This window comes from Lutra lutra, chromosome 11, assembly GCF_902655055.1.
Source record: "Lutra lutra chromosome 11, mLutLut1.2, whole genome shotgun sequence".
Taxonomy (NCBI): Eukaryota; Metazoa; Chordata; class Mammalia; order Carnivora; family Mustelidae; genus Lutra; species Lutra lutra.
In genome coordinates, this window is record NC_062288.1 from 48,163,529 (window position 1) to 48,188,653 (window position 25,125).

Genomic DNA, 25,125 nt, shown 5'->3' on the forward strand with positions numbered 1-25,125 from the left:
TCTCTCAAGTGTGATCAACAGCCACCACTTTTAAACATGAATAGAACACCTATACATCAGGCACAGAGCTAATTATTTTATATACACTTCAGAATTTAACCCTCTTGGGGCACCTGGGTGGCTCAGTGGGTTAAGCCGCTGCCTTCGGCTCAGGTCATGATCTCAGGGTCCTGGGATCGAGTCCCGCATCGGGCTCTCTGCTCAGCAGGGAGCCTGCTTCCCTCTCTCTCTCTGCCTGCCTCTCTGCCTACTTGTGATCTCTGTCTGTCAAATAAATAAATAAAATCTTTAAAAAAAAAAAGAATTTAACCCTCTTAACAACTAAATAAAGCCAATATTCTTTTCACTGCATAGCTGAACAAACTGAGGCTAGTAACTTGTCCATGACCTGCTAATATGTGGCAGATGTGGGATTTGAACTCAGTTCAGTTGGACTCCTAAGACCACGTTTTCTCTGTTATACTTTCCAGATTCGTTCTTTAATGGGAAGGGTTGAATTTGGTTCTGGAAGGACAATTATAGCTTACAATAAAAGGGTGTTTATATGATTGCTAATAATTATATCAGTGTCAATATCACTGCTAAAGACACTTAAAATATTACATTAGGCAGCAGCACTACCAAATGTAGGTTATGAATTCCCAGGTTTCTTATTAAGGGAATGAAGCAACTCAGTTGTCTAAATTTAAAGGTTATATACATGAGCAGAACCTACAGTGCAGAGTACCAAGTACCAAGATAAGGGAAGCCCAGGGAACTGTGAAATGTAATTCAGCCTTGGGCTAAGGATCATCTACTAACAGGAAATGTAAAGAGAATATCCTACAATCACAGAACACTCATAGACCAAGAACACCATAGAGCAATAAATATGCATGCCCTTCTCCCAACCCCTCCTCCCATGGCTAACCTCAGCTTTCCCTGTTCCTTCTATTCTGCAACTGAAATTTCTTGCCTATTAAACGTCTCCATATGGAACAAAGACATAGCAAGGAAAAGGAAGAAACTCATTCTGTTGACCCCTACAAAAAGCAGGGCTAATTTTGACACCAGTTTCCAGAAAGCCTCTAGTAGGGATGGAGGTTATGCAGAAAGGCATGTTTGTTGACCAAGGTGTTCAATCAATGTTCTTTAACAGCTAAATCCTCTGCTTTATAAAAGCAGCCATCGACTCTGGAGCATCGCCTCCTAAAACCATAAAGCCCACATAGTCTGTCTTTGGGGGAAATGGTAGGTTTCCCAGAGGTCAGGGATAAAATCAGGGAAGTCTCCTCTGAAAGAGACTAGTAAAAGTCATCACAGTCCATGAGTTGCCATTTCAGTCTGGCCTCATCCTAGGAGATTATAATATGTAGGACCTGTATCTAAGGCAATCAGGATCCTTCTGGTGTGACCAACTGTACTGTAACATGTTGGGGATGAGATCACAGGGTTTGCTGGCATTAAAACCATAGGGAAACTTATGAATAAAAAGCTAATATATATCCACTACTGTCCTGGGGAGACAATATTATGGTTTTAAGTATCTCATGCATTTTAATAAGTCATATTCCTAGTATAATAAAAAAATCCATTCAGAGATCTCCAAAATGTGTTGTAATTCTATGCACCCACCTGAAGTATGCACTCAAAACTTGCTTTGCAGAATAGGCTTTATGGGGAGAGAGTGACTGAAGCAAGAGATGGGTTACTCTTTTTCCTGGAAGGCAAAGCTCAGTGGCTTTTCAGTTCTATTTCCCTTACAGATTCTAATAGCACTATAGATGTGTAATCCCCACCCCCCAAAGAAATCCCTATCAATCGTACTTACATGCAATTATAAACCTCTTATTGTAAATTAATAAAGACTCTCAGTAAATGAATTATTTTATTGGAGTCTTATCATGTTTTGATATTAGAAAATTAAATTCAAGAGTCTACAAAACTAAATCCCACCCTCTAGACCCTCTTTGAGTCCATTAAGGTATTAGCTTCTCCACTCGAGACTGATTTGAACAAATACCAGTCAGTTATAACTTTATAAGGATTATAGATAGCCTTGCATATTATACGAATCTTAATGGTACAGAAGTACAGGTCAATGATATGGATGAGAAATTCATAACTCACATCAGAATAAAGAAAGAAAAGACAGATTTTAATAGAAAAGAAAATGTCTTACTTGGTTAAGAATGTCTTGTTTCTGTGCATGCAAGGAAAGAAAGAATACAGGTGTTAATGAAAGATAACTTAAACTCATTAACTCATTCTGCTGATAACTAAAAGGTCGATTTTACAGAATGATTTTTAATACATACCCTAGACCCATGAATCTCAGAATGTGGTCCTGAAACAGTATCATTATCATCAATTGGCAAGCTGATGGAAAAACACATTTTTGAGCCTCACTCTAGAAACACAGAAACTAAAGAGAGGGCAGGAGAGAAGGCAGCAATCTCTGTTTTAAAAAGACCCCCAGGTGATTCTGACAGAAGCTAAAATTTGAGAATCATTTACCAGATCAATCTGGGAGGTAATAAGCAAATAGTTCTATTAGGAGTTAATATAGTGAATATTACATATAAGATGAGTAAAACCTTCCAGAGAAGATTATGAAAACACAACAGTATATATAAATCCATATTAGATTATTAATGTTTATTTCTCACTCCTAAAGCTTCCATCTTTGAGAGTAATATGCCTGGCCCATTACTATGCCTTTAAACATATACACATATACCACTACTTAATTTCTTCCCATGTCTTTAGACATCAATGGAATAATTTAGAATTGAATTTGAAACCCAGGGAGGAATATATATATATATATATATACACACACACACACGTATATAAGTTATTATATTATATTGATATGTTTCTATATTAATAATATTAAATATTATTACATTAATATATTTACTTATAATATATTACATATATTTTACATATAAAAATGCAATGCCAACTTGGTTCTTCTCATATTATCAAATTTTATTACTTTCATGAATCATTTATATCTGAGATATCTTGCTCTCTTTTACTGTGAACCACCTCACTGAGACTGGATGGTTACTACAAACTAAATATAATCATACTCTTAATATTGTATGATTCATATAAGGTTAGCTGGAGACAAGTAAGAATCTCTTACCTTGTTGGGCATGACTTAGTGGTAATTACATGCACTGGAATATGCCATAATTGTTAGGTAAGAAATACCATTCAATATATATGAAATACTTTTCTCTTCTTCTTGCTCTCACCTCCCACCACCTTGCCTTTCATTCTATGGTCCGGTCAATGAAGTGAAGAGGAAAGGGCATTATTCTTAAACTGGGATTCTAGACAATTAATCTCTTGTCGTGAAACTAGCTGGTTAATCTTAAGGAAGTCATTTTACTTTTCCTACAATGACTTTCTTCATTTAAAAACTTTATAATCTTATCTGTTTGGGAATCTCAACCTTCTTAAAGATTTTATTCTTAGGGAATCATTAAAGCCATTGTTTAGATTTATATTTTTTTGATTCTGGGGTTTTTTTTTTTTTTTTCAAAGATTTTTAAATGATCTGTAGAAGACATAAATTCAAAATAAATATTTCATCCGTGCAATGCACTTAATACTTCTTCTCCTTTAAAACTGACTTAAGCAGGTCACATATTCATTATATTAAGTTTTAATACAGAGACCTTTTAGAACTCAGTAACCCAAGTAAATAGTAAGAAATATAATGCATCTACCACTTAAGCAGCTTTACTTTGTAAGAGGAGAAGCAAATAAAAGATATTTAGCCTGTTCTTTCTTTTAAGTACATTTTATATGGATGATATATGCAATATTTGTTTCAGAAAACAAAGGATTATTTAGTCTAAAAATAATGTAGGTTAAACACTTTTCTCAGTTTTCTTGCATAAAAGGCCATCAGTTAAGTAGTCATCTCTGCCAACAACTTGAGGATTAACCTGATCAGTCAACAGAGAGTGATAATTTCCATGTAAATGGACAGTACGAATTCTGTCATACTTTTAGAGTAACCTTTTATAAACTGGGTAGTCATGTACTGAAGAGAACCTCAAGGCATTAAAGATTTCTTCCTCAACACTGAATATTCCTAGTTACTTCTACTGGCTTTTATAAAATATATACTAGTATTTAAGAGTCATATAAGATTTTATTATTTTGGGGTTTTTCCCCCCCTAAATATAAAAGACCAGGGGCGTCTAGGTGGCTCAGTGAGTTAAGCCTCTGCCTTCGGCTCAGGTCATGATCTCAGGTCCTGGGATCGAGTCCCACATTGGGCTCTCTGCTTAGCAGAGGGCCTGCTTCTCCCTCTCTCCGCCTGCCTCTCTGCCTACTTGTGATCTCTATCTCTGTGTCTAATAAATAAATAAAATCTTTAAATATATATATATATATATATATAGAAGACCTATCAGTGTTAAATTAGAGAGTAGTTTCACTCTTAAATAAGAATTATTCTGGGGTCATAATGAAGATCTAACTTTTCTTTTGTTTTTTTTCTTTTCTTTTGTTTTTCAATGGTTCATTATTTTAATAATGCATTTCAAGAGCAGATCTGTGTATTTATGGAGAATTATTACATTATTGAAAAGGCTGACATCATATGTGTGTCTAAGAGTGAATCTAGTAATTACCTCAATAAATCCAGTATACAGTGACTGATAATCCTCATGAAAGATATAATATCAGTAAGACCAAGTCTTGAGAGTCTTTTAAATAAGAAATCATTGAAGCAAAAAGGCTACTTTGCAAACAAGATCACATTCCAACTGAATTTATAGCCAGCAGCTATCTTTAGAGAGGAAAAAGAAAACAAAACAAAACTGGTTTTATCTCTGTAGATAGATTAGAAAACATGCGAGTTTCCAAGTATGGTTGGGAATGTAAATATTAATGACATTTTGGGGTCTTTTATCAATTCCAAAGAGTTGTCATCTTTAGCTTTCCCACTCTAATTTCCCAGTCTTTGAGATTTTCGGTTCTACAAATTTATCTGGTAAAATTTTTTTCTCTCACACTATGGTATCTAGGAAAATAAAATATGAGGGAAATGTAGACTGGATATCTGCTTTTGTTCCTGATATAGGGAAGTAGAATGGCATTAAATTGCCCTTTTTTTCCCCATCATTTGTAAGGACTAAACATTAACATTACTTGAAAAAGAAAATAAACCTTAGGTTAAAGACTTACAAGGTATGGTAATATATGAGAATATAGACAGAATAAAAAAATATTGCATGAAAAGTAGCTATCAGAAGTATTTGGAGGAAATTATAAAGCAATATGAATGCTTTAAGGTTAGAACTGGAGATTTGGTTTTGACTAAAATGTAAATTCTATAAATCCCAAAGAAACACAATATTGAAGGATAACCAATAACTGTGTTCTTACAAAGCAAAACCATAATGATAATGATAACAAAAAACAAATCACATTTTAATCAGCAAACAAATCTATCTGGCTGGCTAGATAATACATCCAAGGGAATGTTTCTTTTGCTAAGGGTAATTTGTTTTAACTCCCATACAACAGAACTATCACTTGGTGAAACTGCAGAAGAACTACAGCTAAGATGCTCCAACATTTAAAACATAACATCTCCCAGCTAACATTACGTGGAAGGTTATTTAACAAATAATTAGGAAAAGGATGGACATTCGTTCAGGTCACGTGTTCAAAAGCCATTAACAGGACAGGAAGCTTTTATAAGGAAGGAATTTTCAGGGACCTGCTGGTTTACCGGTAATAGGTTAAAACAAAGCTACAGGAAAGAAGTTCCTCACTTTTTATCCAAGCTGACTCTTTAAAATTACAGACCAGTTATACCTATCACAGAATTTTTCTGTAGTCAAGGGAATAATTCTCTGCAAGGAGTAACCCTCCTGCCCCCAACCAGTGTTCATTTGGGGTTAAAATTTATTGGACACAGAGTAGGCACCAGGTATATTTGGACTTTCCTTCAATCAGTCCTGTTCCCTGACCATACCTGACCAAGCAATCTCAGAATTAGAATATATTTAACATCTAGGAAAATAACAGAGGTCTATATTATAGATAACCTATACTCTTTAAAGCGCACAATAGAGAAATATTATTTCCATTAGCAAATGGTTTTTGAATGAAAAAGGTACTATACTATTTTATGTGTTTTCCAGAATAGCATTTCATTATGAATTTCATTTTATTTATGGTATGCTATACGGTACATTTATATCCAAGGACTCTTCATTAAGAAATCCCTCTTCCAAGTGTATATATGAAACCGATATAAAGAAAAAAAAGTTTACCCCTTCAGGATTATACTTTGCAAGCACACCGTTACCATGGAATTCTTCCAGAACATCCTTTAATTTCTTTGTAGAGTCTATAAAGAAATAGAGAACACAAAAATTGTTTATATATGCCTACTGTGGTTAAATAACCCAGTTCAGAAACAAAGACCTATTAAAATATAATCACCAACAGATATTAAATTTTTTTAATTTTTTTTAAAGATTTTATTTTTATTTATTTGAAACAGAGAGAGAGAGATCACAAGGATGCAGAGAGGCAGGCATAGAGAAAGAGAGGAGAAAGCAGGCTCCCCATTGAGCAGAGAGCCCGATGCGGGCCTCGATCGCAGGACCCTGTGATCATGACCTGAGCCGAAGGCAAAGGCTTAACCCACTGAGCCACCCAGGCACCCCAGATATTAAATTTTAAAATGCACATGTAAAATGTCCTTTACCATTTTTGAAAGGCTATTTCGTTGAAAAAAATTAATCACACACACAAAAAGAAAGGAACAGATAAGTGTATGTTTTGTCCAAGTGTATTGCCTATGTATTAGGCAACAGCATTTGGCAAGACCATTAACCTATGTATTATATGAATTAAGAGCAAATATAGAAATAGGGAATATCTTCTCCCTTTGTTTTGATAACATAAAATCTAAATGAGTGAAATAAGCTTTATTTAAAAAGAAAATACAGACATTCCTTGTTGAACTTTATAACAAATGCAGTGCATTTTTCATATTTTACTCCATTAACTAATAATAACCCTGTTGGAAAAATTAGAACAATAAAATATATAACTAAGCCTCAATGGTGAACCCAGTCAGAGGCAAGGTATAGATTTTAGTATTTTGCAAATATTTTTAGAGAGAATTTTCTAAATATACACAAAGAACAAACTAGAGCTTATTTTAATTTAATTAAGAAACAAAACTTAGGGAAAAAAAAAAAAAAACAGAAACAAAGTTTAGGAAACATCTCTACTTGCTAGACGGGATGCTTCCCGATACATGAAGTGCTTAATAAAGCCCCTTACATCTCCAAATTTTAAAAAAAAGTTTATATATGTTACCCAAAGATTTTTAAATTGCTTTTTAAGTTTTGATGTATTTTGAAATATTTTTAAGACATTCATCATCTCGATTGTGACAAAAGATTCCTTACTTAATATGGGAAATAATGTCAAGAAAGAACATAAATATTTTTAGAAAAATATGTATAAACAGAATAAAAACACATGCATTCAATCTACTAAAATAAATGCTCTCATAGTTATCAAAATATAATTTGATTAAGCAATTTCAGACTTACAACATATTTAAGTTAGGGAAAAATAACTAATAAATACGGATAAGTCATCTAAATCTTCAATCAAGTTTGAATAACAGTAATAAAACAAGACTGAAACTGGAAATAAGCAGAAGATTCTTAGTTTTCCATTAGGCAATGGGGCATGGATATTATTTCCCAGAATATGAATGTAATTCTCTTTGCCTTTCCCCAAGATTCAGTGATATTTGTGCCACCATAAGATATTTCCCAGCTCCAAAAATATTAATTTACAAAGCAGTTTTTGAGTTATCCTGTTAGAAAATTAACTCTTAAATGCCTGTCCAACGCATCTTGCCTTTATTTTATAAATTATACTTCCATTTGGAGTGTACAATTTTATGTTGCATTAAAATTCACATAACACAGATACATTACTTTAGCCATTTTAAAGTCTTTAATTCAGTGAGGTTTTTTTTTAGTATATGCACATTGTTGTCCAAACATCACCACTACATAATTCCAGAATATTTCCATCACCCCAGAAAAAAACGCCCATATTCTGGGGATTCCATACAACTGAAACCTATCATGTAATTCGTTGTCTTTGTTTGGCTTCTCTCACTTCAAGGCCCGTAGACGTTACAGCATGTATTAGTATTTCATTCCCTTTTTAGGTAAAAACTATTCCATTTTATGGATATATTATATTTTGTTTATCCACTCCTCAGCTCATATACATTTGAGTTATTTCTATATTTTGGTTATTATGAAGAATGCTGCTACGAACATTCAAGTATACATAATTTTGCGCAGATATGTTTTGACTCTCGTGGGTATACATTTACGTGGAGAATTCCTAGGAGAATTCCTAGAATTCCTGAAAACCTACAATTTAACACTTTGAGGAACTGCCAAGCAGATTTTCACAGGGCTATATACTATTTCACATTCCTACCAGCAATGTATGTGAATTCCAATTTCTCTACATCTTTGCCACACTTGTTATTTTCTAGTTTTTCTTTAATTACAGCCACTTAGTGGTTTCTATTTGTTTTTCATTCGGTATTTGTTAATGACTAACAATACTGAACATCTTTTCAAATGCTTATTGGCCTTTTGTTTGTCTTCTTTGAAGAAATGTCTATTCAAGTCTTTTGGCTAGTTTTTAATGTGGTTGTTTACTTTTTTGCTGTTGAGACTGTTTGGGGTAAGTGTGTGTATGCTATAGCATGTTTGAAGCCTGTACAGTTTCCTATATATTTCTTTTTCAGCATATATTTTCCTAGCACTTTCTGAACTATGATCAGAGTTAATTTGTTATGCCTTGTCTCTTGCTAGATTGTAGGCTGCTCAGGGGAAGAAAACATACATTTTCATTTTTGCATAGCACTCAAATTTATTACAAAGATGAAGCAATAAAATAATAATAAATATTGTGATTCAATTGATCAGAGCTATTCTTAAATTACAACAAATTACAGTAAATTGCTTTGACATTTACCTCGGCAGAAACGTAAACTAGAGACCAGGTTCTATATTAAAGAGAGATATGAAGCTGATTCTTTATTCCAAAACCCTCCTTTGTCAATGAGAAAGCATTATTCTAACTTAGCAGAACACCTTTTACTTCTTTGCATTCATAGATGTAGACGTAGACCCTTCTGTACATACCTATATAGACATACACATATCTAGATGCACAAACTCTGGAATTACATACCCCAAAGACTATCTTTATTTTAACCGTATCTGAGCCCCATGATAAAATGGAAGGGAAGAAGAAAATCTGCTCTCTTATACTAGGCCTTCCACAGAACACTAGAGACACTGCCTAAAGGTGGGCTTGTCATTCCAGGATTCCGTAAGAACGAAAAAAAAAAAAAAACATTCAGTAATCCCTTATAAATGTTCCAGAGAAGGCAACAGTCTTTAAAATTATGTATGTCATTTTTCAGTGCTTTCTTGGCCACAGTTTATATAAGCATATTCTTAGTGGGGAGACCACAAGTAATAAATTAATAAATTAAGACCAAATTTCTCTGTGTCTCAATGATGATCGTGGTCTGGAACAATTCCAGAAGTGCTAATTCATATTTAGATGGCTCACCCCGACCCAATTTATTCTTTTTTCAATTCTCAAGTCCCATTTTTAATATCCTGACATTTAAAGTTTATTCATGATCTAATCCCCAATTTATAATCTAGTTCAGAAACTGGAACATTATCTTATTCTTCTATTCCTGTCCCAATAATCTCTCCTGGGCCCAGTCTCTGGAAGATTAAGGACTTGACTTACCCAACCAATCTTCTATAGGCTCATTTTGGTATGAGACACCAATGAATTCCAATATCCTGCCTGCGTCCCCTAACTCATCATTAAAATTCCCTTATGTGAAGAGTTTCCATATCCATATGGATTCCCAAACTGCACTAGATGGTATAGTTTCTGCTTTTCTGTTCTCCCAACCTTCGAAGGAGAATAGTCATTTATTTATTTTATAATTCAGCTGCTTTTCTGGATTTGTTCCTATTAACCTATCATCAAAACATTCCTATCTGTTTGATTTTGTCAACTCTGGATCCTGTGTGTCCAAGAAGCACTGGGGTAGTAGAGAGGAGAAAGGATGTATGACTGAGTCTGAGCGACCCGCTAGTCAAAGAGAGATACCAAGGAAGTGACGCCTGCATAAGTGAAAGACAGAATCTCAATCATATTTCCGTGAATATCTGAGCTTCAAGTATGAGAGCACAGTGACAGATTCTGGGCTGAGCAATGCTGAGAAAGCTAGGTAGGCAGCCAGCCGGCAGGCAGCTGTAAACTGGGAGATCAATTCACAGGTGATACATATCTGTAATCCAACAAAGGCCTGGCATCAAAGAAGACTGCCAACTTAAGTGTTGGGCAGCCAGGTTCCAACAGCTGGTTTAATCCTCAGATAAGGGATCAGGACAGAGGCTCAGTACGAAATATTGGGTCTCCTAGAAAGCAAAGGAGGGTCATGATATGAAATAACTAATTCCAGAGGCACTGATGCTTCAAGGCTTGGGTAATAGGTCAGGAGACTTGGAAAAGAACACCAGATACCAGTTACTGCCAGGTTGTCAGCTCTACCAACTACAGAATCACCTAAGAACTAAGATGGTACTAACCCAAACAAAGAGGAACCATTTTATTCAGCAAACACCTTCGTTATATGCAAGGACAGAAAAAAATATCTATGGGGACTGGTAGAGTAGATTTCTTCTCATGGTTTATCTTTCTAACACCTGCTCAAGCGTATGAGCCATTCTAGAGGCCCCCTAAAGTGCTCACTTTCTATGAATCCTCTCATGTTTGGCAGAGTCACGTACTATTTTTTAATGCCATGAGAGTTAAACTAGCTACGTTTTAGGAGTGTATGGTTAGGAATGTTTTGAATTTTTATATGATTATCAGAAAAATTTAATTCCTTTTACTAATTCTGAAATATAAATAAATGCATAAGAACATTCAACAACATTTAGAAAACAGAAGAATCAAACTCATGGGTCTTAAAAATATGTTGCCCAAAACAAAACAAAACAAAACAGGAAACACCTTAACACTTTTGGCTTACCTCACATCTCCCTAGGTATCTGCTACATCTTGAATGAAATTCCTTTGTGATTTCATAGACTTTTTGTCTCTCTATTCCAAAAAACTCAACACACTTATCATATTAATTAAAAGGTCTCATGTAATAATGGAAAGGACTTAAAGCCAGAGAGGTTTTTTAATTTTTTTTAAATTTTATTTATTTGACAAAGAGAGAGCGAGGCAGGCAGAGAGAAGGGGAAGCAGCTCCCCCCACCCCGAGCAGAAAGCCAGACGGGGGGCTAGATCCCAGGACCCTGAGATCATGACCTGAGCTGAAGGCAGAGGCTCAACCCACTGAGCCACCCAGGCGCCCCAATTCTGAGTCCTGGCTCCAGAATTTTTGGCTGAATATCCCTGAGTATATTTTTTTAATGTCTCTGTAGCTCAGTTTTCTAATATGCAAAATAGGAATAATGAAACGGACCTCACAGTACTGTATCCAGCAACATATCTGGTGCCCAATAAATTCCTGTTCCTTCGTTCCACCCCAAACAAGACTTCAAACATATCATCCCCCTTCAACAGTTTTCTGTTGTCTTTAAAATGAAGCACAAACTCCTCCTTTCGGCATGTGTGTCAAAATATGGTCCAAAACCTACCTACCAATAATTATTTTCAATGACCCCCTTATTTATAGTTCTATATCCATTGTCATGTAACCCATATTTTAGAATCTCTCCTTCACTTGTGGTGTTCTCTTTGTCCAGAATTCTCCTCCATGTCAAAGGAAGTCAAACATAATGCATGCCATAGTGTCCCTGCCACCTTGTTCACAGAACCTCTCAGGACTTTCTTCTAACTCTCCATGGAACTCCCTACAATAACGCACTTGGAATCCACACTTGTTTTATGACTGGAGTACTATTAACACTGTTAACTGAAGTTTACATAGGTAGATTCTTCAAGCGGTTGCAAAGTGTAGTAGTATCTTATTTTTTTAAGTGTTGTATCTTATTATTTCATTATTTCATAATCTTATTATTTCATTTAAAACTCACAACTACCGGGGCGCCTGGGTGGCTCAGTGGGTTAAGCCGCTGCCTTCGGCTCAGGTCATGATCTCAGAGTCCTGGGATCGAGCCCCGCATCGGGCTCTCTGCTCAGCAGGGAGCCTGCTTCCTCCTCTCTCTCTCTGCCTGCCTCTCTGCCTGCTTGTGACCTCTCTGTCAAATAAATAAATAAAATCTTTAAAAATAAAAAAAATAAAAAATAAAAAAATAAATAAAACTCACAACTACCAGAAGGATTTTTTCAAACTCCTCCATTAAACTCATGAAGAAATTAACTTGTTAAAACAATCATTATTTATTCAAAACCACACAAATAGTGATCCAAACTTTTGTATATGACCCAAATCTGTTTTCATTACTTTGCAAAAAACAAAAACAAATGGAAGTTTCCATTAGAGCCAAGGCATCTACTTTGGAGTCCATGATACAGTCAGTTTAGTTCAGGGAATTATATTACTTATTTTTCTAGTACGTGGAAACAGTTTATTTCTTTTTTACCAACTTAAATTAACAGTTGAAAAATATCTTGTATATATAAGAAATATATGAGAAAGTAAAACAGGGGCGCCTGGGTGGTTCAGTGGGTCTGATGATGATTGATCACAGATGATGATTGATTGCACTGATGATGACTGAATGCACTAAATTGGACCCCTCAGAAGGCCTGAGCCGAAGCCTCTGCCTTCGGCTCAGGTCATGATCTCAGGTCCTGGGATTGAGCTCCGCATTGGGCTCTCTGCTCAGCAGGGAGCCTGCATCACCCACCCCCGCTTCTGCCTCTTTGCCTACTTGTGATCTCTGTTTGTCAAATAAATAAATAAAATCTTAAAAAAAGTAAAAGTAATACAAAAATGTCATATGGATATTTTTAAAGTGTTTTTATAGCATTTTATTTTATTTTTTAAAGATTTGTTATTTATTTGAGAGAGAGCTAATGAGAGAGAGATAGACAGTACGAGAGAGGGGAAGGGTCAGAGGGAGAAGCAGACTACATGCTGAGCAGGAAGCCCAATGTGGGACTTGATCCTCGAACTCCAGGATCATGACCTGAGCCTAAGGCAGATGCTTAACCAATTGAGCCACCCAGGCACCACTATAGCATTTTATTTTTGTTTAGGCTTGTGCTTCTTTTGATAATGGAATTGGAAAATTTATACAATTTTTTTGAAAGTTTTAAAATATACATAACTCTTACATGATACATGTATTTCATATAGTTATTTAAAAGTCATCTTAAAGAATAAGTATTAAAATGGCTTCTGTCACATTATAAAGGGAAAATACATTGAAAAGACAAATAACTATTGAAATAAAATAAAATCCTAAAAATATTCTGCAAATAACATATTCTCATTATGCCTCATAAGAAAATCTCTTTTTATTTGTTCCAAAGTAAATATTCTTTAGGTCAAGGCCAATGGCTTTAACATGCAAACAGTAGCTTGAGCTCCTTTGAAAAGATGATTATATTCCACTGTTAACACCAAGACTATCCAATTTATAAAATGCATTTGTCATTTTTATAAATAACAAATAACCTCATGTAAATTAATCATCTAGACCCTTGTTTGCCAAAATAGACAGCACCATGGGTCCCTGTTTCAGTGAGGGCAGTGGGTTTCCAGGAAAACATGCAGCTCTGACAATGTGAGAGAGGTTACCAATGCCTGTAATCTGAATGTGGAACCATGGAAAAGTCACCTTTTGGTCCTCCCAACTCAGTGCTTCAAAAGTTTTCTTCAAAATCAAAGCTTCCCGTCTGACTCTTGATTTCAGATCAGGTCTTGATCTCAGGGTTGTGGGTTCGGGCCCCACATTGGGCTCCTCACTGGGCGTGTAGCCCACTTTAAGAAGGAAAAGAAGGGAAAGGAGAGGAAGGGAAGGGAAAGGGAAGGAAGGGGGTAAGAAGGGAAGGAAGGAGGGCAGGAGGAAGGGAGGAAAAGGAAAAAGGAAGGGAAGAAAGAAAGAAAGAAAAAAAAAAAAAACAGAAACTCACCAGATAGAGTTTAAGGTTTTTTTTGTTTGTTTGTTTTAAGATTTTATTTATTTATTTGACAGACAGAGATTACAAGTAGGCAGAGAGGCAGGCAGAGAGAGAGAGAAAGCAGGCTCCCTGATGAACAGAGAGCCTGATGTGGGGCTTGATCCCGGGACCCTGGGATCATGACCTGAGCCAAAGGCAGAGGCTTTGACCCACTGAGCCACCCAGGTGCCCCTAACTTTAGGTTTAAAAAAAAAAAAAAAAAAATCGAAGCTTCCCGACACCGTTTTTCCCCCTTATTACAGAGGATATTTGTGGACTAAAAATGTCTTTCTGCAGTCAACCAAAAGCATCTTTGCAGTGGCTGTTTTAACCCTGTAGTAAATAAGGTTTTGTTGCTTCAAATGTTTCAAGAGAAAACATTCTAGTCTAAATACTGAGCTAGCATTCATGTGGACGTAACATAGTAAGATTCAGTACAAAGTTAAATGTGACAAAGTTTCCCTTAGCTATAGAGTATTTCAAATTAGCCAAAGAGCTTTATCTTTGTCTAAGTGAAACAGTTTGTGTCTAACCCAGTGGTTCTCAAAGTGGGATCCATTTTAGGATCATCCAGGTAGGTTTTAAGATCTAGGGGCTGAAAACACACTGATGATGACTGAATTCACTAGACTGGACCCCACCAGACATGGGGATTTTTTTTTTTTTTTAAGATTTTAGTTATTAACAGAGAGAAAGAGAGAGATCACAAGTGGAAGGACAGGCTGACGGAGAGGGAGTGATGGAATCTCAAGCAGACCTCCCTGCCCTGAGCACAGAGCCCCACCCAGGTCTCCATTCCACGACCCCAAGATCATGACCCGAGCTGAAATCAAGAGTCAGACGCTTAATCAACTGAGTCACCCAGGCTCCCCAGGCATGGGGTTTTTCATAAAGCTCCTCCCAGGATTCTTATATGCAGCTAAAGTTGAATTAACCACTATACTTTTCCTTAAAGAGATGCTTTAAGAAACTGAGAATTAATTAGCAAAATTTTGGCTGCTATATTTTCCAACATGGGTCCTTGTTTCAGTGAGAACACTGAGTTTCCAGGAAAAAATAAAAGCTCTTACAACACAGATAGGCTGCTTAGGTCTTTAATCTGAATGAATATATATTTCATCTTCTTGTAAATATTACATACAATCTTTGATAAATATATATTTAGGATAGCTTTTGCTCGGGGGCGGGGTTCTATTGGGGAAAAGAACCTTATTAAAGCATTCATTTAAAAAATGATTTAGCCTCACTTGAGGTTAAAATAACCAAAAATAGTATTTTAGAATGTGAGAAGATCCAGAAATTCATATTGCTATTAATGTAATCCCCAAGGTGATATAAAAAAAAAAGTCCTATTTAAATTGTAGTCAGCAGCAGCAAATAAACATCCACAGTGCTATGAAATAAAATATTTGGAGAACCAATCAGCCAAACACAGACATTCCTATCTACTTGTGAAAAATATTCTATACTTATGTACAAAAAGATTGAAAAAAATATGGAACTATCGTTAAAAATAAGTGACACTGTAGGAGTTTATATTCTAACTGAGATCTATACACCTGGATTTCTAAAAACATCCCAAGAATATTCTACAGATATAGCTACATTAGGAAGAGTTGTTTTAAAAAAGCTATTAAGCTGTTCTGAGTACAAGTTCCCTCTCTACATGTTCTGCTAGGCTCTTGAGGTGATAATGTTAACTTCAAAAGATGGTGGCCATCCTATCTTAGAGAAAACTGTTACACACACTGAAGGAACTGTTTCCATTTATCTGGAAAGACAACTACTTAATTTCAGAATTACTGTTGATATGAGACCACAGAGAAAATCTCTATTCTCCTTCTGATATTATTTGCTGATAAGACTCTTAAATAATCCTTAAAAAAATTTTCTGCATTTGCTATTATTTTCTCCCCCCTGATTCAATCTACCTATGCTCAACTTTTTGATAAGTACACCAGTCCAATGTCTTGGATAAAATATTTGTAAGAGTGATTTCTTGGATAGACAACATATCTAGTAATTTGTCTTCCAGCTGGACACTGTCCTAGACATCCATGAAATAATTAACATTTTATTTATTTGACAGACAGATCACAAGTAGGCAGAGAGGCAGGCAGAGAGAGACAGGAGGAGGAGGCAGGCTCCCTGCTGAGCAGAGAGCCCGATGCGGGACTCGATCCCAGGACCCTGAGATCATGACCTGAGCTGAAGGCAGAGGCTTTAACCACTGAGCCACCCAGGCGCCCCATAATTAACATTTTATACAGATTTTCTTGTGTGGAAAATTAAGAAAATATACATTGGCACTACAGCTACTCATCTATAAAATAACTCAAGATTGGTACTGAAAACATAATTTTAATTAAGAATTTTAATCAGTGCCTGAATTGACTGGTATGATTCAGAGGTGTGCTGTACTGTGGTGAAGTATTTAACAACTGTTGAAGATTCAGAGTGCTGACTTGTGGTGTTTGTGGATTTACCTATTGCAAACATTCTCCCACCTAGGCCATATCAAGCATCCAACGTGACCTCATGAATGCGGAGTTAGGAAGAAATGTTAACGTTTGACTCACATGAGCAGTAATTAATGAATTAATCAACAAAGAATTTTATCTATTTTAGGAAGAATGAACAAGTCTTCTGAAACAAATAGAGATGAAGAGCAGAAACAAAAGGCCAGTTGTAGGGGCACCTGCCTGGCTCAGTCAGTAAAGCACGCAACTCCTGATCTCTGAGTGGGGAGTTCGAGCCTCACCTTGGCTGTAAAGATAACTTAAAACAAAAGGCCCAATTGTGGTTGCTCAATCATTCTAGCAAATAGTTGAGAGGCATGTATTGAGTTTTTTTGTTTTTTTTTAAGATTGTATTTATTTATTTGACAGGCAGAGATCACAAGTAGGCAGAGAGGCAGCCAGAGAAAGAGAGGAGGAAGCAGGCTCCCTGCTGAGCAGAGAGAGCCCGATGTGGGGTTCGATGTGGGGTTCGATCCCAGGACCCTGGGATCATGACCAGAGCTGAAGGCAGAGGCTTTAACCCACTGAGCCACCCAGGCACCCCACATGTATTGAGTTTGATTGTTCCATGTGTTGTTCCAAGTACTTGGAATGTATCAATGCATAAGACAGAAAATATTCTTGGTTCATGTAGTTTGTAGTCTAGTGCAAGACAGATAATACACATAGTAAATAAATGTAGAATAGTATAAGATTTCAAATGCTTTGGAAAAAATAACAGATAAGGAAAATTATCAACTTGCAGGACACAGTTTGCAATTTTAAATAGCGAGAATAGACTGTGAAAAGGTAACATTTGGTCAAAACTTTGACTCTGATTAAAGTTATAAAGAAGCACTCTGTTAATGTAAAACTCTGTTAATGTAAAACTAATGTAAAAAAAGATGAAATCTGAATAAACTCTGGATTACAGCAGCATCAATTTTCTGATACTGATGGTATTTTATAAACTGTAGTTATGTAATTTGTAACCATCATAACCAGTTATGTGTGGCCTCCTCATACATATGTTTTGTAAGCTCCTGTGAATCTATCATTATTTCAAAACTTTTTTAAAAGGAGTGCTCTGGCTATTGTTTTGAAAACCGACTACAGAAGACAAAGCTTCAAACAAAGAAATAATTATGCAATTATTATATTAATTCAGACTAGAGATTTGATGACTTTGGATGAATGTATTAGTGGTAGAGTAGGAAACATGGATTATTTTGAAAGTGGAGTCAAAGGGATATCCTGATGGACTGGATGTTTTGTGTTTTTTTTGTTTTTTTTTTTTTTAAATTAAGATTTTATTTATTTCTTTGGGAGAGATACAGCAAGAGAGGAACATAAGCAGGGGGAGTGGGAGAGGGAGAAGCAGGCTTCCCACCGAGTAGGGAGCCCAATATGGGGCCTGGTCCTAGGACCCTGGGATCATGACCTGAGCCAAAGGCAAACACTTAACTGACTGAGCCACCCTAGGCACCTAGATGTAAGTTTTGAAACTGGGAGAGAAAAGGAAGGAAGAAGGAAGGAAGAGGGAGAAAGAGAGAGAGGGAGGAAGGAATTGAAAAATCAAGAGTGTTCCCAAGGTTTTATATTTGAGGAACTGGTGGGATTAAGTTGCCACAAAGAGGAATGGGGACCACTGAAGATGGCACAGGTTTCGGATGGTGAGTTTCCAATTTTAGTTTTAGGCAATTCATAAATGAAAATTCTATCAGATATCCAAATATAGCCATTAAGAAAGCAGTTATAATGAGAAGGAAATGTACAGCTCAGGGAATATGTTCAATAATATTGCCATGCACTTATCGTGATAAGCATGTCATAATGTATATAATGGTTGAATCACTACACTGTGCACCTGAAACTAATTTAATGTTATGTGTCAATGATATTTCCACCAGATTTTTTAATTAAAAAAGCAGTTATATATGAATGTAGAATTCAGAAGAAGATCTAGGCTAAAGAACCGAATTTCAGTGTTATTCATATAAATGGTATTTAAAGCCATAGACTGAGTCTAACATGGAGAGAGACAGAGAAGATACCAAGGACTGAGACCTGGCATACTCCAAAGTTCAGATGTTATGAAGAATGAAAATCTGCAAGGAGACTAAAAATGAGTATTTAGTGAAACAGCAAGAAAACCAAGAGAAGCAATGATCATGGAAGCAAAGTATCACACAATGTCAAGTTAAATGAGGGGCAGAAGCTGATCACTGAGTTTAGTAAGAAGATAGTCATGCACATCCCTGTCAAGAACGGTTTCAGTTTAGTCTACGGCCATAGCACCCTGAACGCGCCCGATCTCGTCTGATCTCGGAAGCTAAGCAGGGTTGGGCCTGGTTAGTACTTGGATGGGAAGAATGGTTTCAGTTTAGTAGTTGTGACAACAGTCCAGAGCGAATTAAGAGAAAATAAAGTGGAAGGAACAAACAGTGGTAAATAATAGACAATTCAATCAAACAGATCTGCTGCAATGGAAGCAAAGAATTGAGTAGTAGCCAAGCTGCAAAAAGTGAACTCAAGATGACTTTTCTAAAGGAGAGAAAACAGCACTTTGATAAAAAATGATCCATGGAGAAAAGGAAAAATTAAAAATTAAGGAAAAAGAAGAGAAAAACCACTAGAATGATGTCTTTTAAGTGGGTGAGAAAGAAAGCAATCTTGTACACGGCAGATGGTCTGGCTTAGGACAGAGGGCATGGACAGTCCACCCAAGTGAGAAGACAGAGTATACAGGTTCACATGCTGATGGGCAGGTCAATGTCCAGTTGGATTTATGTAAAGTTCTCTTGTGATAACTTCACTTTAGTGAGTGAAGGAAGAAGAGAGACCATCAGCTGAGGAAAGATGAGAAGGGAAGTAATGGAGATTTGAAGAGAATACTGAGGTGTTGAAAAGGACATCCAGGACAAGGGACATGTGGTTTTCTGGACCACATATAAATCCACTCAGCTATAAAGTAAGTGGAGAGTTAACACTGATTACTGTTATGGTTTGTTCATCCAAGGGCTTTGCAGTGAGAAGGGAAAAGGAAGTTGAGCAAGGAAGCAAGGGGGTGACTTTAATGACTTTTCACTGGGGATTATACTTGCGTTTCGATTATGACTTCAATTCAGGAAGAAGAGCCGACTATGTGGCTAATACACTATATGTGTATCATTCTCTCTCATTTGAGAGAGAAACATTCTGGCAGTTATTGTAGTTTCCAGAACTTCAGGCCCCCTTCTCAGATGCCATCCTCCTTGGTACCATCCATAAGGGGATATGGAAAACAAAAATCTGTAATGCACGTTGCTTTGCATGCGTGTTTCCCAAGAGTTAACAGTACCTCGCTGATTCTTCTTCTTTTTTTTTTTCCCCTTCCTCTCCTTCCTTCCTTTTTCCTCTCATTTTGTAAAGCACCTAATTATACTTGGACACATTTAGTTCTGGATAATAATTGTCTTTCCAGCCTTCTTCCTTGTCCAGAGAATACAGTACAATGCCCGAGTAGTTCAGCTCTATGTGGAGTCATCGTTACTAGTGGTGAAATAGGTTATTTCTCTAGAGAGACATACTGAGCCTCATGTCCCCACTTCACTGCTCCTGCTCCTCCCTCTCACCGTCCTCAGCACATACCCACTTAAATCATTTTGGAGAAGTTGAAAAATAATGGTGAGAGAATTCTGGAGACTTTCTGCCCCTTGGAAACACTTTCTAACCTATATAGTTGAAGTTACATATTTTTTTTCCAGCTCCTTTGGCTTAATGATCGCTCATTTATTCTTTATTTTTTTCTTTTTTATAAAAGTGATTTTGAGTCATTTGTTAGGTTTGGTGGAGAGAGGCTTTATAAATTGCACTCACTGTATTTTCCCAGAAAGACTAGATTTAAAAAGCATACATTAAGGCAAGGAAAGTCGTCATCTCATGCAGTATTATTCAAGCAGATCCTTCACAAATACCATGCAGACTCTCCAAACTAATGAACTCATTTTCAACGAAATATCCAGGTTTTAGATTGACAAATGCTGCTTTGCGACCCACGATTTGTGGTGTTGATATTGCTATTCGTAAATGAGGATAATAAAATATCTTCCTTGGTCTTTTGGTGGGATAAATATGTGATGCATAAGAAATATTCATCAACTGTGCCGTTTATCATCTGTGCTGTCAGATTTACACCATGTTCTTCGGATTTTTTTCTTTCATATCCGTTTTGGAGCTTTTTTTAAAAAGATCTATTTGTTTTAGAGAGAGAGAGAGAAACAGAGCATAAGTGGGAGGGGCAGAGGGGGAAAGCAGAGAGACTCTCAGGCAGACTTCATACTGAGCATGGAGACCATCTCAGGACTCAATCCCAGGACCCTGAGATCATAACCTGAGCTGAAACCAAGAGTCAGACGCTTAACCAACTGCACTATCCAGGCGCCCCTCTTCCATAACCTTAATTTCAGATTATTCTCCACTTTCTTCATTTTCTTTTGCATTTTCACTGGCTGCTTTAAATTTCCTAATTAAACCAATAACCAGAATACTATACAAAACATTTTAAATTAAAGTTAATCATCAATTTTAATTTTTTTGTTATGAGTAATTCACTTTCATAGGCAATAAAATTAAGGACAGCTATTACATGTGCTTCAATCAAATGATTAATGAAATGCAACTATGGGTTAACAATTTTGAAGCTGTACATTATTTAAAAATGTTAAACCCACACTAGCTCAGAAGATGAAAGTTTTATTTATTTATTTTTTTAAGTTCTTGTGTGGGTTGCAAAACACTTAACTGAGAAACCAGACATGGTGGCAACAGCAGTGTATTCTCTCGTGACACTACTAATAACATCCTGTTTTAAGACAATACAAAACTATCAAAGTTTTCAATTCTTTGCTGACCATAAAAATTTGCAGCTGTCTGTATATTTACCAACAGGCACAGTATTAGGCAATCTGGAAAAACCTAAGTCTATTTATTTTGCTGGCATACATATTTCAAAGACTACAATTTGCTCACATACATACTTTAAAGAGCATAAAACTGTAAAATATTGTCTCCAAGTTTTAAATTCAAAACAGAAGTCGGGGAAATGTGTGGCTTTATGTATCTCATTTCTACCATGCCTCCGGGGGACTGTGAAAGCTTTACTGCGAAAAGAAGGCTCTAGCTCTACATGAAATTAAAAGTAGTTGAAAGATTTGCTTCCAGACCTTGGCTCTTAGATGATCTATAAGACAGTGCTCTCATATAACGGACTTCATTTTCTTCCTCTAACACTGAGGGAATCGGAAGAAACGGTACTGAAGAACCCTTCCAGCCATAACATTCTGTGATCCAAATGACAGAAATGTCTCCAGATACCACAGAAGGATAGTCAGACCCATACCCCCTAAATACTGCCCCCCATACCCCCATCTCTAATTTCCACTTCCTTTAATTCTTATCTTTCTTTCTTTCTTTTTAAGATTTTATTTATTTATCTGACACAGAGAGAGAAAGCACGGGCTGGAGGGAGCAGCATAGGGAGAGGGAGAAGCAGGGTTCTCCCTGAACAAGCAGCCCCATGAACAGCTCAATCCCAGGACCCTGGAATCATGACCTGAGCTGAAGGCAGATACTTCACCAACTGAGCCACTTAGCATCCCAATTGTTAACGAACTTTCTAACAGAAACCTCAGACTGAGGAAATTGGAAGCTTGTTTGTTTGAGAGAGAGAGAGGGTACAAGTGCACACAAATGGACGAGGGGCAATAAGAGAAAATCTTTTTTTTTTTTTTAAGATTTTATTTATTTATTTGACAGAGAGAGATCACAAGTAGACGGAGAGGAAGGCAGAGAGAGAGAGAGGGAAGCAGGCTTCTTGCTGAGCAGAGAGCCCTATGCGGGACTCGATCCCAGGACCCTGAGATCATGACCTGAGCCGAAGGCAGCGGCTTAACCCACTGAGCCACCCAGGCGCCCAATAAGAGAAAATCTTAAAGCTGACTCCCTGCGGAGCACAGAGCCCCACACAGGACTTGATCCCATGACCCATGAGATCACAACCTGAGCTGAAACCATGTATGATGCTCAACCCACTGAGCCAACCAGGTGCCCCGGAATTGGAAAATCCTACTACCAGATAAACTGAAAAGGGGAGGAGAAGAGCAATAATTCCAGTTTACAAAGGCGGAGGTTTTTTCTGGCATGTCAAATTCCCCAGTGATATTGGAACCTCTAGTAACATTACTACTAGTATTATACAAATATGTATAATACTAGTATTATATAAATATAAATTACATTTAAATTTATAATTATTACTCTGAAAAGTGATAAACTCTGATCAAGGTCCATTAAAGGTTAACTTGATAATTTTAAATGGAGAACTCTACCTACAATGGGATAAGCAGTCTTTATATTTTCAAAAATTATCGGGTGGAGAATAGACTGGAGATGAAACCCAACGTGCACGGATGCGATCACTTAGTTCTTCCAAATATCCTTGTTGTGCGGTGTTGAGAAGGAAAATTCATGGTGGTATTTTTTATTAAATGGTATCTCTCACAATCTACATTCTTACATCAGAGTATCTGCTGTAACAATGGCCAAGAGACTTTGCTACAATGTGCTATCAAATAAAACAAACTTCTAAATTGCTGGCTATTCTGACAGAGAGGATTTCCAATGCAACTTTGGTGTATTTCGGCCACTCACCCAACAGGATAAAGGCCAGTCCCACCTGCTTAAATATTTTTGAAGATCTAAAAAAGAAGGGACCATTAAGGGTGATGATTTTGTAAAGGAATTTAGTTACAAAGCAAGTCTGAGATGAGGTAGGGGATTTAAGGCCCATGCAACATCACACAATATAAAAATCAGGAATGAGGAGCTTCCAGTGAGTGAGGCTGCAGCAGCTTTCCCAGAGAATTGCAGAAATCCGTTGATCAATGTGCTTCTCCTACAGAGGAAATTCTCAGTCGTGACGGAAAACAAAAAACAAACAAAAAAGAACCTACCAAGAGCATTAAAGCTCCGAAAGTAAGCTAATACTCTTCATTAGTTTTTTACGGCTGCTGCACAAAAATTATCACTAATTTGATGGCTTAAAACAACAGAAATTTGGGGCACCTGGGTTACACAGTCAGTTAAGTGCCCAACTCTTGGTTTTGGCTCAGGCTGTGATCTCATGGGTCATGGGATCGAGCCCCAAGCGAGGTTCTGTGCTCAGTGGAGACTTTGCTTGAGATTCTTCCTTTCGCTCTGCCCCTCCCACTTGTGCTCTCTCTCTCCCTCTCTCTCTCTAAAACTAAGTCTTTAAAAAAAAAAAATGCAAAACAAAATAAAACCAGAAATGTATTTTTCCATAGCTCTGGAGGCCAGAGGTCTGAAACCAAGGTATTTACGGGGTTAGTTCCTTCTGGAGGCTCTGAGGAAGAATCATTTTCATGCCTCTCCTTTAGCTTCTGGAGGCTACTGGAAGTCACTGGCAATCCCTGGCTTATCGACCCATCACACTAATCTCTGCCACTGTCATCACATGGTCTGCTCCCCTGTTTCTCTGTGTGATCTCCCCTTCTGACTTTTATGACACTAGCCATTGGATTTAGAGCCCACCCTAAATCCAGGATGAGCTCACCCTGAAATCTTTAACTATATTTGCAAAATCTTTTTCACAAATAAGGTCACCTTCATGGGTTCTAGAGATTAAGATTCAGATATACTTTTTTAGGGGCTGTGGGAATATTTACCTACAATACACTGGTTTTAGGTGAAAATTTTTAAAGGTGATGTACAGCCAAGACTTTTATTGATTTATTACTCCAAAATATGCAGGAATCCTAATGGAATTTTGTGAAGCTTATTGTTTGTTTGTTTGTTTTTTCAATATTTTATTTATTTATTTGACAGAGATCACAAGTAGGCAGAGAGGCAGGCAGAGAGAGAGAGAGAGAGAGGAGGAAGCAGGCTCCCTACTGAGCAGAGAGCCCGATGTGGGGCTCGATCCCAGGACCCCGGGATCATGACCCGAGCCGAAGGCAGAGGCTTTAACCCACTGAGCCACCCAGGTGCCCCAAGCTTATTGTTTGTTAAATGGTATATTAGTTCAGGTCCTGTGAGAAGCACAAGCAAGAAACTAGAGAGACATCTGTGAAGGTCAAAGGGAAGCAGGAGTAGGCACAGAGAACCTTCAGTCAGTGAAACAGATCTAACACCTGGAAAAGGGAACAAGAAGGAAGAGAACTGGGTAGCAAGGCCTTAGATATGGTGCAGCTCTAACAAAGTCTCCACCAGGCCAATGAGGAGCTCCTGGGCCAATACTGCCCATTGAAAGGGTGCTATGTTAGAACCTGGATTTACCACTTCCACTGTGCTTGGTCAGTGCCTGCGAGCAGTCCAGGAAGAGCATGGCCCCACACTGATAATGTACTAAGTCCAAAGTGTAATGCCTAAA

At 37.0% G+C, this 25,125-nt stretch overlaps 1 protein-coding gene across 1 annotated transcript in view; it reads right to left on the bottom strand.

Moving 5' to 3' along the window:
* The window catches only part of DGKB (diacylglycerol kinase beta), a 723,782-nt gene that overhangs the window by 559,816 nt on the left and 138,841 nt on the right, over nt 1-25,125 (bottom strand). Inside the window, 2 exon segments of the mRNA XM_047695654.1 lie at nt 2,162-2,182; nt 6,291-6,367. Of these exon segments, the coding sequence (XP_047551610.1) occupies nt 2,162-2,182; nt 6,291-6,367 (98 nt within the window).